The sequence below is a fragment of the Mizuhopecten yessoensis genome, unplaced genomic scaffold (assembly GCF_002113885.1).
Source record: "Mizuhopecten yessoensis strain PY_sf001 unplaced genomic scaffold, ASM211388v2 scaffold10937, whole genome shotgun sequence".
NCBI lineage: Eukaryota > Metazoa > Mollusca > Bivalvia > Pectinida > Pectinidae > Mizuhopecten > Mizuhopecten yessoensis.
In genome coordinates this window covers 123,609-143,751 of record NW_018408796.1, presented here as the reverse complement: position 1 = coordinate 143,751, position 20,143 = coordinate 123,609, and the positions used below count along the sequence as shown (strand labels likewise).

The 20,143-nt window shown below is 36.3% G+C and overlaps 1 protein-coding gene across 4 annotated transcripts in view; it reads left to right on the top strand.

The window, feature by feature from the left end:
- The window catches only part of LOC110463845, a 42,611-nt gene extending 23,709 nt beyond the window's left edge, over window positions 1-18,902 (top strand). For 3 of the 4 annotated variants that reach the window (XM_021518734.1, XM_021518736.1, XM_021518735.1), the window contains 14 exons: window positions 361-404; window positions 1,464-1,514; window positions 4,881-4,954; window positions 9,480-9,539; window positions 9,815-9,932; window positions 10,132-10,253; window positions 10,503-10,688; window positions 11,952-12,081; window positions 12,792-12,874; window positions 13,131-13,204; window positions 13,430-13,481; window positions 17,156-17,242; window positions 17,550-17,641; window positions 18,053-18,902. In XM_021518734.1, coding sequence (XP_021374409.1) covers window positions 361-404; window positions 1,464-1,514; window positions 4,881-4,954; window positions 9,480-9,539; window positions 9,815-9,932; window positions 10,132-10,253; window positions 10,503-10,688; window positions 11,952-12,081; window positions 12,792-12,874; window positions 13,131-13,204; window positions 13,430-13,481; window positions 17,156-17,242; window positions 17,550-17,641; window positions 18,053-18,194 — 1,315 coding nt within the window. In that variant the 3' untranslated portion in view covers window positions 18,195-18,902. The remainder of the gene's footprint in view (window positions 1-360; window positions 405-1,463; window positions 1,515-4,880; window positions 4,955-9,479; window positions 9,540-9,814; window positions 9,933-10,131; window positions 10,254-10,502; window positions 10,689-11,951; window positions 12,082-12,791; window positions 12,875-13,130; window positions 13,205-13,429; window positions 13,482-17,155; window positions 17,243-17,549; window positions 17,642-18,052) is intronic. The other variant, XM_021518737.1, reaches the window with a different exon arrangement.
- Window positions 18,903-20,143: the final 1,241 nt, after the last annotated feature.

Genomic DNA, 20,143 nt, shown 5'->3' with positions numbered 1-20,143 from the left:
TTCTAGAAAACACATTTTTTTGGGGGGAGATCCCCCAAACCCCCCTTACAGGGAGGGGGTCTGTACCCTCCCCCTCCTCGCGCTACGCGCTCGGGCTGCTGCCTTTCGCAGCACACCGTTGACTATTGAGAAAAATTTCTCGGCCCCGCCTTTTAGGAAATCCTGGATCAGCCCCTGACCACCCAGACATTATAGACAGATAGTACCCCCCAGACATTATAGACTCCTATATTTCACTAGTGGGTCAGTGACTAACTACGGAACAATGGATGGTATAACATTTGTTTACAAAGATTGTGAAAAATGACGCTAATGGTAATAAATCCTTTCAAATGATAACAAACAATATTATATTTTCAGGACCAAACCAACTTTTTCAAGAGCTGTAACTAAAGCCTCAGGAGGTAGGTCAAGATTATTGTTTACATTATTGCATGGGTCCCCCTTCACTAAAATGACATGTTGTTTGATACATTGTTGTACATTACACTGTTATACATTGTTGTACACTGTTATACATTGTTGTACACTGTTATACATTGTTTATACACTATATCTTGTGATACCCTATTTTACCCTGGTATACACTGCAATGCAGTGTTATACTGTATTATATGATAACATGTTGTAGATAGCTTTACACTGTAATACTGAAAATGTACTTATTTTAGTTGACTCGAATTTTAGCGTATTATTAAATTTTAACAGATTAGTGCATTGATGAATTGGCACACTCACAATACATGTAATAAAAGTTATATACAAAAACTTCAATTATAGTGCAGTTATGATTTAGCGCAATATCTAGTGTTGAAAAAGCACTAAAATTAGAATTCCACTAAAATATATACTTTTGCCATATAATGGTATAAATGTGCATTGTAATATACTATTATACACTGTATTGTCGGATACAATGTTATATTTACTGTAATACACTTTCACACAATATCATACAAAATGATACTACTCTGTAATAGAGTGACACACTTTTATACAAAATGACATGTTTTTTCTCACATAGCACCACTTTGCTTTGATTTTGAAACAAACAGTATTGCTGTTCAGAGCTTAATTAATTATTTTGTCTGACGAGATTAAGTCAAAGTAAAAAAACAATCTTCACACTTCTGTACATTTGAATTATTAAATATATTCAAATAACACTTTCCAAAAAGATTGATTGGGTATGTGATATAATCTAGCTTGTTGATTAATGTTGTATTGGGATGGAGTTCCCGACAGTAACTGTATGAGCTCTGATCTTTGTATTATAAACTGATTAGATGTGAGCTCTGATATTGCATGTTTCTGTAACCAGAACTGATAAAGTTCCTCCATCATAAACCTATATGCATGCAAACTAAGTTTGATAGCCTACTAAATGTCACTTTGTAGTTGAAGGGTTAATGCCCTTGGTTATTCACAACTAACCGGTGTGAGCACCACCTATGTTTTGTTAGATTACGAGGATGAATTAGTGGACCTGAAGAGTGACGACTCTGACAATGAAGGTAAACTAGTATCACTTACCTGCTACTTTGCTTGGATTTATTTGCTGGTGCTTTGTTTTAGCTCTGAATTGTTTAGAGTCATTTGGATAAATAGTGACGATTTCAGTTTTAAAGCTTAATATTGTTTAGTTGATGTTTTTTCATGCATTTGCTAACTTTTTTTGTAGAAATTAAGTTTATAATAACTCTTTTATTTGAAGAAATGAAAATGATATAAAATGCCTTTAACTGATTAATGAACTAATTTGAAAAACAATCATCACAGATAGTTATTACTGACCTTATTTTAGTAGTTTTTAATAGAAATTTAAACATTCTGATGCTATATTGTTTTTCCTAACTGAAGACATATAACTAATTGTTATGAAATGATTCTTTCTTAACCTAATACTGATGACAGTTACATAAACAAACCATACATTATAATAGATGTACCATTGATAAAAAAATATCCCAAAAGGCTCAGAATAAGCTAACTATACATTATTGTAGAGGTCTAAAATAATGGGTGTCACAGATAGTGTAGGGTGGGAGTGGGTGTCGTAGAAAGTGTAGGGTGGGAGTGGGTGCCACAGATAGTGTAGGGTGGGAGTGGGTGTCGTAGATATTGTAGGATGAGGGCGGGGGGTACAGATGGTGTAGGATGGGAGGCGGGGCATAGTTGGTATAGGCTGGGGGCAGGGGGTACAGATGGTGTAGGATGGGGGCAGGGTTGGGTACAGATGGTGTAGGATGGGGGCGGGGGGCACATATGGTGTAGGATGGGGGCGGGGCACAGCTGGTATAGGATGGGTGCCAAAGATGGTGTAGAAGGACCTTTACCTTCCAAAGTACCTTGTGTTTGTCTCCATGTTTTTTTCATTAATTTATGAATTTTATGTGATAGCTCATCTTTCAATGTCAACTTTATGTTCAGTTTTTGTCCTTATGTGTGGATAATATTGTATATTTGTTTACTATCTTTATTTTGGTATTGAGTATTACCAATATTTTGCTGTTTATATAAGACAGTTATCATTTTTACTATTATACAACCTTTGATGTAGTGGCATATCTAGTTAGAATTTACCAAACTCAGGCATCACTATGTGTATAGATATACAATTCCTACAATCAATGAAGATGGGTGAGTATGATAAATAATGATTATGTATGTGAAATAGCTTGAATGATGAAGGTAAAGGTAAAGATCCCAAGGTCACTGCATTAAAAGACATAGTAACACAGAGTTGAAAGCAGCCTTTCATCAAGCTTTGTTTTCATGTAGGTCTTGGTCTTAATCCTGGGCTTATATAGTGATGTAGCTTGATATAAGGCAGCATGGAACCAAAATCATAGCATAGTTCATGGATCTTCTGGTAGTTTCATTAATACAAATATTGAAACTGCTTAGAGATTATTTAAGAAACAAGTCAGCCTTTTATAGAGACCGCATGTGTGATCTTGTTGATTAATTGCTTATTTACACTGAAATTGGCCAAATGCTTAAATATTGGTTAGTATCAAAGTTCAAGGGGCATGCTTTTTAGTTGTGTGCCATTTTTCTTTCAGAAAACTAATATAAAAAATACTTTTGCCTGTTACATAGGCTTTTTGTTCAACAATTTTTTTCTAGTTTAGATTTAGCTGGATATACATGTTGTTAACAACTCCAGTATAAACATATATTTATCCAACATTTCATTTACTCATACAATTACTCTGTATTACCTGTTTCTAGTTCATTAATTTTTCTGTCGTATTAATCATCAGGGTCTTGTTTTAGTTCATTGGTAACACTTCATTCTATCTCAATATTTCAAATTTTCACTTTGTTATCAGGTGTATGTTAAATGGTTGAATTGACTTTGTATTATTTTCCACTATTCACTAACAAGAGTCTGGCAAGGGTTAGCGAATGTCTTCATAGTTTAATCTTGTCTACATGGTATAGTCTACATTGAAATTGTTTCCTTCACAACCATGTAGTCTGAGTTTCTTAAACGCCACAAAAAACAATTACACTGGTAATTGGGAATCATTATGTCTTTTTTATATAAAAAATCATGATATTTTGGTTTAGAAAAAGCTGAAAGTAAATCACCTCTCATTAATCATTATAAAGAAGTTTACAACTGCGATGTAATTACGGATATATAACTACTATAAGCATATTGTAACAATATGATTTTATTATCATAATTCTTTTAATAATTAGTAATAAGTTTGTATGTTTTTCAAGGAAAATTTATTTGTGTACTGATAAGTTGATGATTTTTTTAATATTATATGGTAACTCTCGTCTCCTGCAGTAATGCATATAGCTGCTGTATTTTACCTGTACATGTACTAATAAACTGTAAGTGCTGTATTCTTACATGCCTGTATAACGACTGTAAGTGCTATATTTTTACATGTCTGTATAACGACTCTAAGTGCTGTATTTTTACATGCCTGTATAATGACTGTAAGTGCTGTATTTTTACATGCCTGTATAATGACTCTAAGTGCTGTATTTTAACATGCCGGTATAACGACTGTAAGTGCTGTAATTTTACATGCCTGTATAACGATTGTAAGTGCTGTTTTTTTACATGCCTGTATAATGAATGTAAGTGCTGTATTTTTAGATGCCTGTATAACGACTGTTAGTGCCGTATTTTTACATGCCTGTATAACGGCTGTAAGTGCTGTATTTTTACGTGCCTGTATAATGACTGTAAGTGCTGTATTTTTAGATGCCTGTATAACGACTGTTAGTGCTGTATTTTTACATGACTGTATAACGACTGTAAGTGCTGTAATTTTACATGCCTGTATAATGAATGTAAGTGCTGTATTTTTATATGCCTGTATAATGACTGTAATTGCTGTATTTTTACATGCCCGTATAACGACTGTAAGTGCTGTAATTTTACATGCCTGTATAACGGCTGTAAGTGCTGTATTTTTAGATGCCTGTATAACGACTGTAAGTGCTGTATTTTTAGATGCCTGTATAACGACTGTAAGTGATGTATTTTTACAGGCCTGTATAACGACTGTTAGTGCTGTCTTTTTACATGCCTGTATAATGACTCTAAGTGCTGTATTTTAACATGCCGGTATAACGACTGTAAGTGCTGTAAATTTACAGGCCTGTATAACGACTGTTAGTGCTGTCTTTTTACATGCCTGTATAATGACTCTAAGTGCTGTATTTTAACATGCCGGTATAACGACTGTAAGTGCTGTATTTTTAGATGCCTGTATAACGACTGTAATTGCTGTATTTTACATGCCTGTATAACGGCTGTAAGTGCTGTATTTTTACATGACTGTATAACGACTGTAAGTACTTTAATTTTACAGGCCTGTATAAAGACTGGAAGTGCTGTATTTTTACAGGCAGTATGTGGAGCAAGATCAAGCCTAAGAACAAGAACAGGGAGTACTCGGGGCTGAAGTGGGAGAGAGTCAAGGTGGGTGATCATAGTTCAAGAATCACTATAATGATTACCAATCTAGTTCAGTTGTCTGTCTAATTGCAGTATAACGTTTGTCTGTCTGAGAATAAAAGTAATGTCTGCACTAGTGTTTTACACTTACTTACACAATACTTGAAGAATTTAATAGAACTTGAATATGCAGCTAACAGTTAAATGCTTTCTCTGAGGGTAATTGCTTGTGTCTTTTAACAATAGGGCTTTAGTCTGCAAAATTACAATGTTCACTTATGAGCCACAGTCTTTTAAAATAAATACAAGTTGAACTTGAAGAAAATAAGGGCATTAGCTTCTCTCAGATTGTTACATCTGATGGAATAGCTTTTGCCCACTCAATATCTTGTGTCTTAGGACAGTGTATTATGTATTATGTCAGAGGACAATGTATTGTGTTTGAGTGTAATATCTTGTGACTGAGGGCAATGCATATTGTTAAAGGCATTGTTTTGAGCCTGAATGCAGTGTTTAGTGTATGAAGTTAATGTATTGTGCCTAAGGGTATTGTATTATGTCTAAGGGTCATGTATTGTGCCTAAGAGTATTGTATTATGTCTAAGGGTCATGTATTGTGTCTGAGGGTATTGTATTATGTCTAAGGGTCATGTATTGTGCCTGAGGGGATTGTATTATGTCTAAGGGTCATGTATTGTGCCTGAGGGGATTGTATTATGTCTAAGGGTCATGTATTGTGTCTGAGGGGATTGTATTATGTCTAAGGGTCATGTATTGTGCCTAAGGGTATTGTATTATGTATAAGGGTCATGTATTGTGCCTGAGGGTATTGCATTATGTCTAAGGGTCATGTATTGTGCCTAAGGGTATTGTATTATGTATAAGGGTCATGTATTGTGCCTGAGGGTATTGTATTATGTCTAAGGGTCATGTATTGTGCCTAAGGGTATTGTATTATGTATAAGGCTCATGTATTGTGCCTGAGAGTATTGTATTATGTCTAAGGGTCATGTATTGGGCCTAAGGGTATTATATTATGTCTAAAGTTCAAGTATTTTGCCTGAGGACAAAGTATTGTGTATCAGGTTGACATATTGTGCCAAAGGATAGTGTATTGTGTCTGAGGACAATGTTTTATGCCTGAGGATAGTGTAATGTGACTGAGGTCAATGTATTGTGCCTGAGGACAATGTATTTTGCCTGAAGATAGTGTATTGTGCCTGAGGACAGTGTCTTATGGCTGAGGTCAATGTTTTGTGCCTAAGGGTATTGTATTATGTCTAAGGGTCATGTATTGTGCCTGAGGACAGAGTATTGTGTATGAGGTTGACATATTGTGCCTAAGGATAGTGTATTGTGTCTGAGGACAATGTATTATGCCTGAGGATAGTGTATTGTGTCTGAGGTCCATGTATTGTGCATGAGGACAGTGTATTTTGCCTGAGGATAGTGTATTGTGTCTGAGGACAGTGTATTGTGCCTGAGGACAGTTCTGAGGTCAATGTATTGTGCATGAGGACAGTGTATTTTCCCTGAGGATAGTGTATTGTGCATGCGGACAGTGTATTGTGTCTGAGGTCAATGCATTGTGTCTGAGGTAATTGTCTTGTGTCTGAGGTCAATGTATTGCGCCTGAGGACAGTATATTGTGTCTGAGGTTAATGTATTGTGCCTGAGGACAGTGTCTTATGGCTGAGGTCAATGTTTTGTGCCTAAGGGTATTGTATTGTCTAAGGGTCATGTAATGTGCCTGAGGACAGAGTATTGTGTATGAGGTTGACATATTGTGCCTAAGGATAGTGTTTTGTGTCTGAGGACAATGTATTATGCCTGAGGATAGTGTATTGTGTCTTACGTCCATGTATTGTGCATGCGGATAATGTATTTTGCCTGAGGATAGTGTATTGTGCATGAGGACAGTGTATTGTGTCTGAGGTCAATGTATTGTGCCTGAGGAAAGTGTCTTGTGTCTGAGGATAGTGTATTGTGCCTGAGGATAGCGTATTGTGTCTGAGGGTAATGTATTATGCCTGAGGACAGTGTCTTGTGTCTGATGTCAATATTATGTTCCTGAGGACAGTGTTTTGTGCCTGAGGATAGTGTATTGTGTCTGAGGTCATGTATTATGCCTGAGGACCAGTGTATTGTGCCTGAGGACAGTATATTGTGTCTGAAGGCAATGTATTGTGCCTGAGGACAGGATATTGTGTCTGAGGTCAATGTATTGTGCCTGAGGACAGTGTATTTTGCCTGAGGACAGTGTATTTTGCCTGAGGTCAATGTATTGTGCCTGAGGATAGTGTATTGTGCCTGAGGACAGTGTATTGTGTCTGAGGTCAATGTATTGTGCCTGAGGACAGTGTATTGTGTCTGAGGACAGTGTATTTTGCCTGAGGTCAATGTATTATGCATGAGGACAGTGTATTATGCCTGAAGACAGTGTATTTTGCCTGAGAATAGTGTATTGTGCCTGAGGACAGTGTATTGTGTCTAAGGTGAATGTATTGTGCCTGAGGATAGTGTATAGTGTTTGAGGTGAATGTATTGTGCCTAAGGACAGTGTCTTGTATCAGAGGTCAATGAATTTGCCTGAGGATAGTGTATTGTGTTTGAGGTCAATGTATTGTGCCTTAAATATAGTGTATTGTGTCAGTGGTCAATGTATTGTGCCTTTGGTCAATGAATTGTTTCTGAGGACAGTCTATTGTGCCTTAGGTCAGTGTATTGTTTCTAAGGACAGTGTCTTGTGTCTGAGTTCAATGTAATATGTCTGTGGACAGCGTATTTTGTCTGTGGTCAATGTTTTGTGTCTGTAGACAGTGTCTTGTGTCTCTGGACAGTTTATTTTGTCTGAGGTCAATGTACTGTGTCTGAGGACAGTGTCTTGTGTCTGAGGTCAATGTATTGTGTCTGGGGACAGTGTCTTGTGTCTGAGGTCAATAAACTGTGTCTGTAGACAGTGTCTGGTGTCTGAGGTCAATGCATTGTGTCTGAGGACAGTGTATTGTGCTTAAGTCAATGAATTGTGTCTGAGGACAGTGTCTTGTGTCTGAGGTCAATGTATTGTGTCTGAGGTAATTGTCTTGTGTCTGAGGTCAATGCATTGTGTCTGAGGTAATTGTCTTGTGTCTGTGGTCAATGTTTTGTGTCTGAGGTAATTGTCTTGTGTCTGAGGTCAATGCATTGTGTCTGGGGATAGTGTCTTGTGCCTAAGGTCAATGAATTGTGTCTGAGGTCAATGAATTGTGTCTGAGGACAGTGTATTGTGCCTAAGGTCAATGAATTGTGTCTGAGGACAGTGTCTTGTGTCTGAGGTCAATGTATTGTGTCTGGGGACAGTGTCTTGTGTCTGAGGTCAATAAACTGTGTCTGTAGACAGTGTATTGTGTCTCTGGACAGTTTATTTTGTCTGAGGTCAATGTACTGTGTCTGAGGACAGTGTCTTGTGTCTGATGTTAATGTAATGTTCCCGAGGACAGTGTATTGTGTCTGAGGTCAATGTATTGTGTCTGTGGACAGTGTATTTTGTCTGAGGTCAATGCATTGTGTCTGAGGACAGTGTCTTGTGTCTGAGGTCAATGTATTGTGTCTGAGGTAATTGTCTTGTGTCTGAGGTCAATGCATTGTGTCTGAGGACAGTGTCTTGTGTCTGTGGTCAATGTTTTGTGTCTGTAGACAGTGTATTTTGTCTGAGGTCAATTTATTGTGTCTGAGGACAGTGTCTTGTGTCTGAGGTCAATGTGTTGTGTCTGAGGTAATTGTCTTGTGTCTGAGGTCAATGCATTGTGTCTGAGGACAGTGTATTGTGCCTTAGGTCAATGAATTGTGTCTGAGGACATTGTCTTGTGTCTGAGGTCAATGTATTGTGTCTGGGGATAGTGTCTTGTGTCTGAGGTCAATGTATTATGTCTGTAGACAGTGTATTTTGTCTGAGGTCAATGTATTGTGTCTGAGGACAGTGTCTTGTGTCTGAGGTCAATGTGTTGTGTCTGAGGTAATTGTCTTGTGTCTGAGGTCAATGCATTGTGTCTGAGGACAGTGTATTGTGCCTTAGGTCAATGAATTGTGTCTGAGGACATTGTCTTGTGTCTGAGGTCAATGTATTGTGTCTGGGGATAGTGTCTTGTGTCTGAGGTCAATGTATTATGTCTGTAGACAGTGTATTTTGTCTGAGGTCAATGTATTGTGTCTGAGGACAGTGTCTTGTGTCTGAGGACAGTGTCTTGTATCTGAGGTCAATGTAATGTGTCTGAAGACAGTGCAATTTGTCTGAGGTCAATTTATTGTGTCTGAGGACAGTGTCTTGTGTCTGAGGTCAATGAATTGTGTCTGAGGACAGTGTCTTGTGTCTGAGGTCAATGTATTGTGTCTGAGGACAGTGTCTTGTGTCTGAGGTCAATGTAATGTGCCTGAAGACAGTGTCTTATGGTTGAGGTCAATGTATTGTGTCTGAGGACAGTGTATTTTGTCTGAGATCAATTTATTGTGTCTGATGTCAAATGCTGGGTTCCTTTTAGTTAGCCTAACAAGCTTTCTATTGTCTCTGTAGACCCTGGTACATAGCAACCTGGTGTCTGTGCGTGCTGAGGAGAGGATGGATGCAGCCAAGGTAAATTGTCATGCAGAAATATCAAAGTCATTCTGTAAAATCTATGAATTAGAACTGTTTATACATTAGGTGTTTAATATTACTGTAAAGTTTTCAATTTGCACTGTAAAACAAAATGATCCATTGTACTGAATACATTCTGCAAAAATTTGCCACATAAGTTATCAGTGGTAGTTTGGCTCCAAGAAAGCTCACTTATCATGGTTTAATTTACTGTTGAAGTATAAACAAGTTATTACAGAAAAGACATTAGATCTCTTGTTTGCCTTGTACAGCATCTGGGCCTGCTGAGGTGTGGTGACACCATGGTGTTCTATGCTCTCAAAGAACGTATGAAGGCAGACGAAGACCAGAGGGTCCGTTACGAATCAGCCAAATCCCTCATCCTTATAGGTTTGTAATATATGTATTTAATGTAAGTGAGTGAAGTTATCATATACAATGTCATTCATGTTTAAGAGATCAGATTTCATCTTCATTATCTGTTTGACGTATAAGGCAGAAGAATATTAGATTGGAAGTATGTTCTACTTTAGCCAGGTTTGGTTTTAATGATGATTAACTTTTTGCTTATTCTTTATCTCTTGTACAGGCTGCTGGGAGGAGGATATACAAATGGTGATAATTAAATACCTGGCTATAGGGAACACCGAGATAAGACTCGACCTGATCCGTACCATGATAGACGGCAAGAACGTCCAGTATGTCAACAAGGTCAGAACTCAACATTTCTACATCACTGGTCCATCACTATACACTAAATGCCACAAATTTCAGGTTGAAATGAGATGCTTCATTTATATTTTGAGATTAGTCTATGTAAAGTGTGTCTAAGTAATATCTTATCTCTCCTGTAACTTATAAGTAACCTTTAATTAGCATTTTAGTTTGAAGTAAATAAAACTGCCAGTTGTGAAAAATATTGTTTTAAAATATATTGTTTTTGTTTTTTGTTGTTTACAGAGTTTGAGTACTTTTCCTGAACTAGTGAAGATGTTGAGCCATTTTTGCCGAAATCCAGACCCTGATGACCAGATTGCACTTGATGCAGCCATCCTCCTGGGAAAGCTTTGTGTGGCGGATAACAATGCCAAGGTCAAACTCAAACTGTCACTGGAATACAACACTGACACACATATCAAAGCCAAGGTAAGAACCACAGGTGTATGAACTAAGGGGGTCAGAACCAAGGAAGCTAGATCAAGGGGGAGGGGGGCAGAACCACAGGTGTATGAACTAAGGGGGTCAGAACCATCAGAACCAGGAAGGTCAGAACCAAGGAAGCTAGATCCAGGGGGAGGGGGCAGAACCACAGGTGTTAGAACTAAGGGGGTCAGAATCATCAGAACCAGGATGGTCAGGTGTAGAACCAGGAATGTAAGAACCATGATGGTCAGAATTGTGATAATTAAACCATCTGGTCAGAACCAAGATGTCAGAATAAAATAGGTTAGATTTGGTTTTGGTATTATTTTGTTTAACATCCTTTCAACAGCTGAGGTCATTTAAGAACGTGCCTCCATGTGTGTTTTGTAAGCATGCATATGTGCCTTAGACAGGGTATGTTGGTGTAGGTTAGAACTACAGGGGTAAAACCACTGAGGAAAGAATGGTGTCAGAACTACAGGGTTATTTATCAGTAGAAATATTTAATCAGTGTGATGCTACTTTCTTATCACTCAACTGTCCTTCTTAAAGATTAGCACCAGACTTGTTATATCTTTTATGTACATCATTTGCTTATACAAATAAAGAGCTTATGACTGTGATATTATAGTATATGTATAATTTATTTTGAGGTTCTGTAACAGAAAAGTAGAGCATGATTCCTTCAAAATCCAAACATTTGAAAACTGGATTTCCCCTCTTTACATTAAGTACCTGATGTGTAAAAAAAAAAAAAAAAAAAATCAAGTTTATAATTTTGAAATAATTTGTGATATCAGACTAACACTGTTACAGTACACTAACATTGTTTACCTCTCTAGTCACTGGAGATATTACAGTAAATAGACTACACTTACATTGTTTACCTCTCTGGTCACTGGAGATATTACAGTACACAAAGTACACTAACATTGTTTACTTCTCTAGTCACTGGAGATATTACCGTACACAGACTACACTAACATTGTTTACCTCTCTAGTCACTGGAGATATTACAGTACACAAAGTACACTAACATTGTTTACCTCTCTAGTCACTGGAGATATTACAGTAAATAGACTACACTTACATTGTTTACCTCTCTGGTCACTGGAGATATTACAGTACACAAAGTACACTAACATTGTTTACCTCCCTAGTCACTGGAGATCTTACAGCAAATAGACTACACTTCCATTGTTTACCTCTCTAGTAACTGGAGATATTACAGGACACAAAGTACACTAACATTGTTTACCTCTCTAGTCACTGGAGATCCTGGTACGCCAGCTCAACTGTACAGACTCGGACATCGTACGAAGCCTCATCGACATGCTACATAAGTCGTTCGTGTGGAAACATCGTGCCTTGGCAGCAGAGCTCCTCATCGTTCTGGGTATGTATAACTATCATATTGTATAGTTAACATCGTTCTGGGTATGTATGACTATCATACTGTACAGTTAACATCGTTCTGGGTATGTATGACTATCATACTGTACAGTTAACAGAGACTAATGTTTACTTGATATCCTGAAAACACTGTCTATTGTTGTTGTGTACTGGTTGTGTATCATGTTTGTCTCATGGTATTGTTCTCTGTTCTCCTCACCTCACTAAATAAAATAGTTAAATAATTATATGTAATGTATAATTTCATGAACTCTGTTCTGAGAAAAATTGCTTATTAAAATTCAGACCAATGAAAAATAAAATTTTACAACAATAATGAAACCAAAATAAAACAGTATTTATTGATCACTCTTGCTAGCCCCGATGGTAGCATGCAAGGAAGTTTTAATGTGGGACGAAAACCAGAGTAACTAGAATGTCTCTCCACATCCAGTCGAGGAATCAAACCCTGGCTGCCTTGGGAAAAACATGTGTGCTATCTACTGTGCCAATATCTGACCACTCCACAATATCTGACCACTCCAACCACTTGAACACAATGTAGCATTGTTTGAATCTCATGTATTGAATACCTGGTAATGTCAAAATTTAAAGCATACATTTGAACCTTTTCTAAGTAATATTTTTATATTTGAAGAATCATAGGTAGGATGTTAGAAATGGCAGATTAATTAGGAAAGCTTTTATTTGTAGGACCGAAATATGTCCTCAAGATCACAGAGGTAGATAGACTGTATGAGATTTTGGAGAGAAGACTGTGGGATGAACCCATTAAGGTAAGAACTGATATCAATACTGCAATATATTTTGTACTAAACACGTGATATTGTTAATAACTTATCTATTACTTTCCACACATCAAAGGTCAACTTATATTGAGGAAGCACTGCCCTACTGACTCACAGGTCAGGTTTTATAGATCCAATCTGTAATACATCTGTATTGATTTATATTAGATTAGAAGTTCGTGAATAAAGATGATGGATGTATGACTTTATTCAATAATCAAAACTTTAACATTTTCTCTTTCAGGAAGTTCGTGTTGCAGCTGCCAAAGCCCTAACTGCCTTAGGTCTGTTTGGAAAGGCTTGTGAGAGAATAGAGAAGTAAGTAAAAACCTCCCCCTGTTTGTAGGGTACACATTAAGGCAGCAGTATGCTTATAGTTTTACTTTTTTTGTAAATGAAATATATATATATATTTTAAAAGTGCCTGTTTGGGAGTAAACTAGGACTAAATCTTTGACAATCTGATGTTATTTTCTTTTAACTTCAACCTGTTTTAATGTGTTTACATGATTTGTGTGATAATATATGACTATGTTGACACAGGAGACTAGAGAACCCGGAGGAGGATGTGAGAGCCCAGGCTGCCATAGCTGTGGTAAGTCCTTATTGAATTCCTTTATAATCCTCTCCAAACATCAGCACTTCCTTATTACTTTATAAAGGCAGAAGTTTAAAACTTTTGGAAAATATTGTAGTAACATGAAGGAAACAAATGAGAATAGATTTGAAATGTTTTCAGATAGAGCTCTAGGTTCATGTTTGTAAAATAATACTATTACCGGTAATGAAAATAAATTTATTCTGAATTTTAAAAAAATGTAGTAATTGTAAAAAGTAATTTAAAATTACTGAATTTTGTAGGTTATTTACATTGTGTGTGATATTTAATATCATGTAAATTTTTGGGAAACAAGTCATAACTTAAAGTATCATGGAAACTTTCATATAAAATTAATTTTCCTCTTGAAAATTGCAGAAATGACTTTTCACACAGTAAAATGTGCATGAAATATTCTACAGTAATCATTATCTTATGCTTATCTATAGTAGAGTAGCTTCACAGAGTATAGATATAGTCACACCTATCATTGTCTCAGTTTTAATATAATAATGCATTAAATTGTATGTAATCAAATCAATTGAAAATTCTATTAACACAAAATGGACTCCAGAATTTATATTGTTTGAGAAGCAGTTTTATTGAACTGCCTTTATATGTGTAAGATACAAGGTACACTAGGGATGTATAAGCCTTCTGGTTTTCTGTGTATAGGGTACGATAGGGTACACTAGGGATGTATAAGAAGGCTGGTTTTCTGTGTATAGGGTACAATAGGGTACACTAGGGATGTATAAGAAGGCCGGTTAAATGTATATAGGGAACACTAGGGATGTATAAGACTGCTGGTTTTCTGTATATCAGGTACAATAGGTTACACTAGGGATGTATAAGACTGCTGGTTTTCTGTATATCAGGTACAATAGGGTACACTAGGGATGTATAAGACTGCTGATTTTCTGTATATCAGGTACAATAGGATACACTAGGGATGTATAAGATTGCTGGTTTTCTGTCAATAGGGTACACTAGGGATGTATAAGACTGCTGGTTTTCTGTCAATAGGTTACACTAGGGATGTATAAGACTGCTGGTTTTCTGTATATCAGGTACAATAGGGTACACTAGGGATGTATAAGACTGCTGGTTTTCTGTATATCAGGTACAATAGGTTACACTAGGGATGTATAAGACTGCTGGTTTTCTGTATATCAGGTACAATAGGTTACACTAGGGATGTATAAGACTGCTGGTTTTCTGTATATCAGGTACAATAGGTTACACTAGGGATGTATAAGACTGCTGGTTTTCTGTATATCAGGTACAATAGGTTACACTAGGGATGTATAAGACTGCTGGTTTTCTGTATATCAGGTACAATAGGTTACACTAGGGATGTATAAGACTGCTGGTTTTCTGTATATCAGGTACAATAGGTTACACTAGGGATGTATAAGACTGCTGGTTTTCTGTATATCAGGTACAATAGGTTACACTAGGGATGTATAAGACTGCTGGTTTTCTGTATATCAGGTACAATAGGTTACACTAGGGATGTATAAGACTGCTGGTTTTCTGTATATCAGGTACAATAGGTTACACTAGGGATGTATAAGACTGCTGGTTTTCTGTATATCAGGTACAATAGGTTACACTAGGGATGTATAAGACTGCTGGTTTTCTGTATATCAGGTACAATAGGTTACACTAGGGATGTATAAGACTGCTGGTTTTCTGTATATCAGGTACAATAGGTTACACTAGGGATGTATAAGACTGCTGGTTTTCTGTATATCAGGTACAATAGGTTACACTAGGGATGTATAAGACTGCTGGTTTTCTGTATATCAGGTACAATAGGTTACACTAGGGATGTATAAGACTGCTGGTTTTCTGTATATCAGGTACAATAGGTTACACTAGGGATGTATAAGACTGCTGGTTTTCTGTATATCAGGTACAATAGGTTACACTAGGGATGTATAAGACTGCTGGTTTTCTGTATATCAGGTACAATAGGTTACACTAGGGATGTATAAGACTGCTGGTTTTCTGTATATCAGGTACAATAGGTTACACTAGGGATGTATAAGACTGCTGGTTTTCTGTATATCAGGTACAATAGGTTACACTAGGGATGTATAAGACTGCTGGTTTTCTGTATATCAGGTACAATAGGTTACACTAGGGATGTATAAGACTGCTGGTTTTCTGTATATCAGGTACAATAGGTTACACTAGGGATGTATAAGACTGCTGGTTTTCTGTATATCAGGTACAATAGGTTACACTAGGGATGTATAAGACTGCTGGTTTTCTGTATATCAGGTACAATAGGTTACACTAGGGATGTATAAGACTGCTGGTTTTCTGTATATCAGGTACAATAGGTTACACTAGGGATGTATAAGACTGCTGGTTTTCTGTATATCAGGTACAATAGGTTACACTAGGGATGTATAAGACTGCTGGTTTTCTGTATATCAGGTACAATAGGTTACACTAGGGATGTATAAGACTGCTGGTTTTCTGTATATCAGGTACAATAGGGTACACTAGGGATGTATAAGATTGCTAGTTTTCTGTATATAGGGTACAATAGGGTACACTAGGGATGTATAAGACTGCTGGATTTCTGTATATCAGGTACAATAGGTTACACTAGGGATGTATAAGATTGCTAGTTTTCTGTATATAAGGTACAATAGGGTACACTAGGGATGTATAAGATTGCTGGTTTTCTGTGTATAGGGAACACTAGGGATGTATAAGATTTCTAGTTTTCTGTGTATAGGGTACACTAGCTATGTATAAGACTGCTGGTTTTTGTGTCGCCTGCGAAAAGCTGGTGACACATAGGTATTGCTTTGTCTGCGGAGGCGGCATCGGCGTCGTCCGAACAGAGGTTTTTGTGCGATAACTTGAGTTTCCTTGGGCCGATCAAACTCAAACTTCATGCAGTGCTTCCTTACCAAAAGTGCTTGCTTGGGATTGCTTTTCAGGTCCGAAGGTCAAAGGTCAAGGTCACTGTTACTATAAATAGAAAATCTGTTTTCGTGCGATAACTTGAGTTTCCTTGGGCCGATCAAACTCAAACTTCATGCAGTGCTTCCTTACCAAAAGTGCTTGCTTGGGATTGCTTTTCAGGTTCGATGGTCAAAGGTCAAGGTCAATTACTATAAATAGAAAATCTGTTTTCGTGCGATAACTTGAGTTTCCTTGGGCCGATCAAACTCAAACTTACTTTTAACATTATTTCTTGAAATGAAAAGTGTGTCTATATCTTCGTAATCTCCCAGCTTCCTGCGCAGGCGACACATCCACTTCCGTGGAATTCTTGTCTGTGTATAGGGAACACTAGGGATGTATAAGACTGCTGATTTTCTGTGTATAGGGAACACTAGGGATGTATAAGATTGCTTGTTTTCTGTGTATAGGGTACACTAGGGATGTATAAGATTGCTGGTTTTCTGTGTATAGGGAACACTAGGGATGTATAAGATTGCTGGTTTTCTGTGTATGGTACAATAGGGTACACTAGGGATGTATAAGATTGCTGGTTTTCTGTGTATATAGTCTAACCATTCTACGCCAAATTAAGCCGAACCTCAAACTAATTGCAAAAGAAACTTTTTATTCACTATCATAATCCATATTGTGTTGTTAAACACACATAGAAAATTATAAGATTGCTGGTTTTCTGTATAAAGGGTACACTAGGAATGAAGAATGAGAAGACAACCCGAATGCTGCTTGAGATGTTTGAATTAGATTCCAGTGACTATGTTCGCTTAATGGTATATATTTTCGTTATTCTCTGTCTTCTCTTTAAATTCAAATTCAAATTTAAAATGCAGTTTATTTGCTATGTATGTTTGTGTTTGTTTTTGTACATTTCAATCTTTTAATTTGTGTTACAATGTTAAAAATCTTACCTCAGCACAATCCATTGTTAAATATCTAAGTCATGAAATAATTAACAATGGATCTAAAATGATAATTAACACATTTACTGATGCTTTCCTACACTGTGAAATATTTTTTTGAATAAGATGATGATTCAAGCTTTCAAGCAACATTTTCATAAATATTACTATATTTTAGATTGTGCGGACATTTGTGGTATTAAAAAGTACCGACAAGAGAGTGCTGAGGGCCCTGAAGGAGAAGGAAAAGATAGATGGCCCACTTGCCAGGTATGTCAGATAACAGCGAGGTAGACATACTACTTGTATCTCCTGGCATTTTACTACAAATAAGGTTACTACCTTACATATAAAACTTTCAGTTGCAGTATACTACCTCAAACTCGAGTTCAGGTTTGGTGAGTTTTGATCCATACAAACTTGGTGTCTGAAATCGGTTTGTTAATGTTACAATTCTCTGAATTTGATTCTCTAGTAAATCATATTAAATGTCCCTGAGTAGGACTTATTTGGAGTTGTAAATCAGGATCATTGGATATGATTACTTGAGTTGTAAGCCCTACTCGGGACCATTACATCATTGGAGTACTCCGAGTAGCTGTCATTGACAAACTATTTGAAGTTTTTAACCAGTTTTGTTGATACTAGACTGATGTAAGTTTTTAATTGAAAATTTTACAGAGAAGCCAAGAAAGCCGTAAAGACACTGGAGAGTTTACGAGAGCTAGGCACGCCAATGGGTCGACGAACTATGACACCAAACCACAAGGCAGTCACACTAGCAATAAGCAATGTCATACGACCCCTGACCCAGAGTATTTAGGAAGCCTAGCCTGCTCAGTGAAGGACTAATGATATCATCAAAGCCTGGTTGTATAAATGAATCCAACAAAATATTTGAAAAAAATAGATGTAACATTTGTGCTGCTTTTTTTGTATCTAACTCAAGAAATACTGTTGAAAATGTCAGTGGATTGACACTGTTTGTGCCTTCATCTGAAAGTTACCAAATATTTAATACATCTGCTGTATATGTACATATCAGGTGTATTCTATAAACAAAACCTGTTTAATACCAAAAGCAGCAATATGCATGCATATTTTTAATGGGCGATAACTTATATTCTTAGGAACACCTGCAGTGCCAAAAACTGTGTGACCTCATTAAAATGTTATGAAACAAAAGTTCTCACTGAAATATTGAAAACATTTTATACAAAATATTGTTTCAGTAATGAATAGAATTTCCAGATAAGTTCTTGTTATTCTTTATTGATTTTATACAAAGTTTTATTTCACAAACTGTTAAATGACAGGTTTTGTCCTATTTTTCTGTGATATATATATATTTTTTATTTCATGCCCTTGTAGAGGTGTCAAGGTTAAAATGGTTTGTGATCAATAATATTGTGATAGGCAATTTTAGCCAAATTGTCCTTTGGTGACTTGAGTGTCCAGACTGTTGAAAGATGTTGTATATTTCTAAATATTTTAATAAATGTGTGGCTCACTGAAAGTAAAATGCACGTTCTGCTGAGGATTTTGTTATTTGTTTGTTTATGTTTTGTTAACATCTGTTACTGCTATTGTTTGTTAGATGTGATATTTACCACTTGATTGGTTTTCACAGATTTGAGGTTAATGAAATATTGAACTGATATTCAATCAGTCTTTACTTATTTACTCATCAAGTGATTTTGCATTTAATGAGAATCCTATCCTATCCCACTCTAATGCAGTAAGATACAGCATTGTTACATGTATTTAGTCTATTTGTTTTACTTGTTTGCCAAACATGATGTATGACTCTGTCAGATGTATATATGTAGGATAGAAATATTCCATCCGAAAGAACAGAATTTGAGACAAAAACTAAACTTGCTCAAGGTTTTGAACCTTAATTATGTTCACGAGGGTGGCATACTTTTATCCTACATAATTAACATTCTGTAGAGTTATTTTCTTACTTTACTTACCAATTTATGTGATAAAAAAAATGAAAACACCATCTCCTGACAAAAAATTAACATCATTAATATATAACTGATATTAAAATATTCTATGCGACTAGAAAGAGTGCCTCCCAGTGTGGACAGTATAGCTTCATAACAGCAATAAGTGTAGATACAATACTTGAAGTGGATAATGAAATTCAACTATAGATGTTGTATCATTGTCTATGCATTGTGACGTTATGCTTGTGTACGATAGATTTTTCTACATGACTTTCCACCATACAAAACTCTTTATCTTACATGCCTTGCTATGTAAGAATTTGCTATCCATCAGAGCAGAGCATGTAATTGGTAAAACAGAATGTGCTATCCATTAACTGGACAATAAAGCCGACAGATATCAAGATTTTGAAGAAATCAACATTATTTGTTAATATATTTGGTAAACAGACTTAGATTTACTCTAAAAATACACCAGAAATGATATCACAATCATGTCTCGTATAAAAGTAACTAACAGTATTAAATGTTCTTAAATGTTATTGTGTTTTAGTTGTTTATTTTGTGTTGGTTATCAAATTATATTTGATTCAAAATTGTTGCGATATATTTCATCTTGTTATATGAGTTTGTAAATGTACACACATGTGTTCAGGTTTAAGAATTATACTAAATGTACCAGATCTTCAATACACAGCAAATAGTCTGAACACGGAATTGACACAGGAACCCTGATCTTCAATACACAGCAAATAGTCTGAACACGGAATTGACACAGGAACCCAGATCTTCAATACACAGCAAATAGTCTGAACAC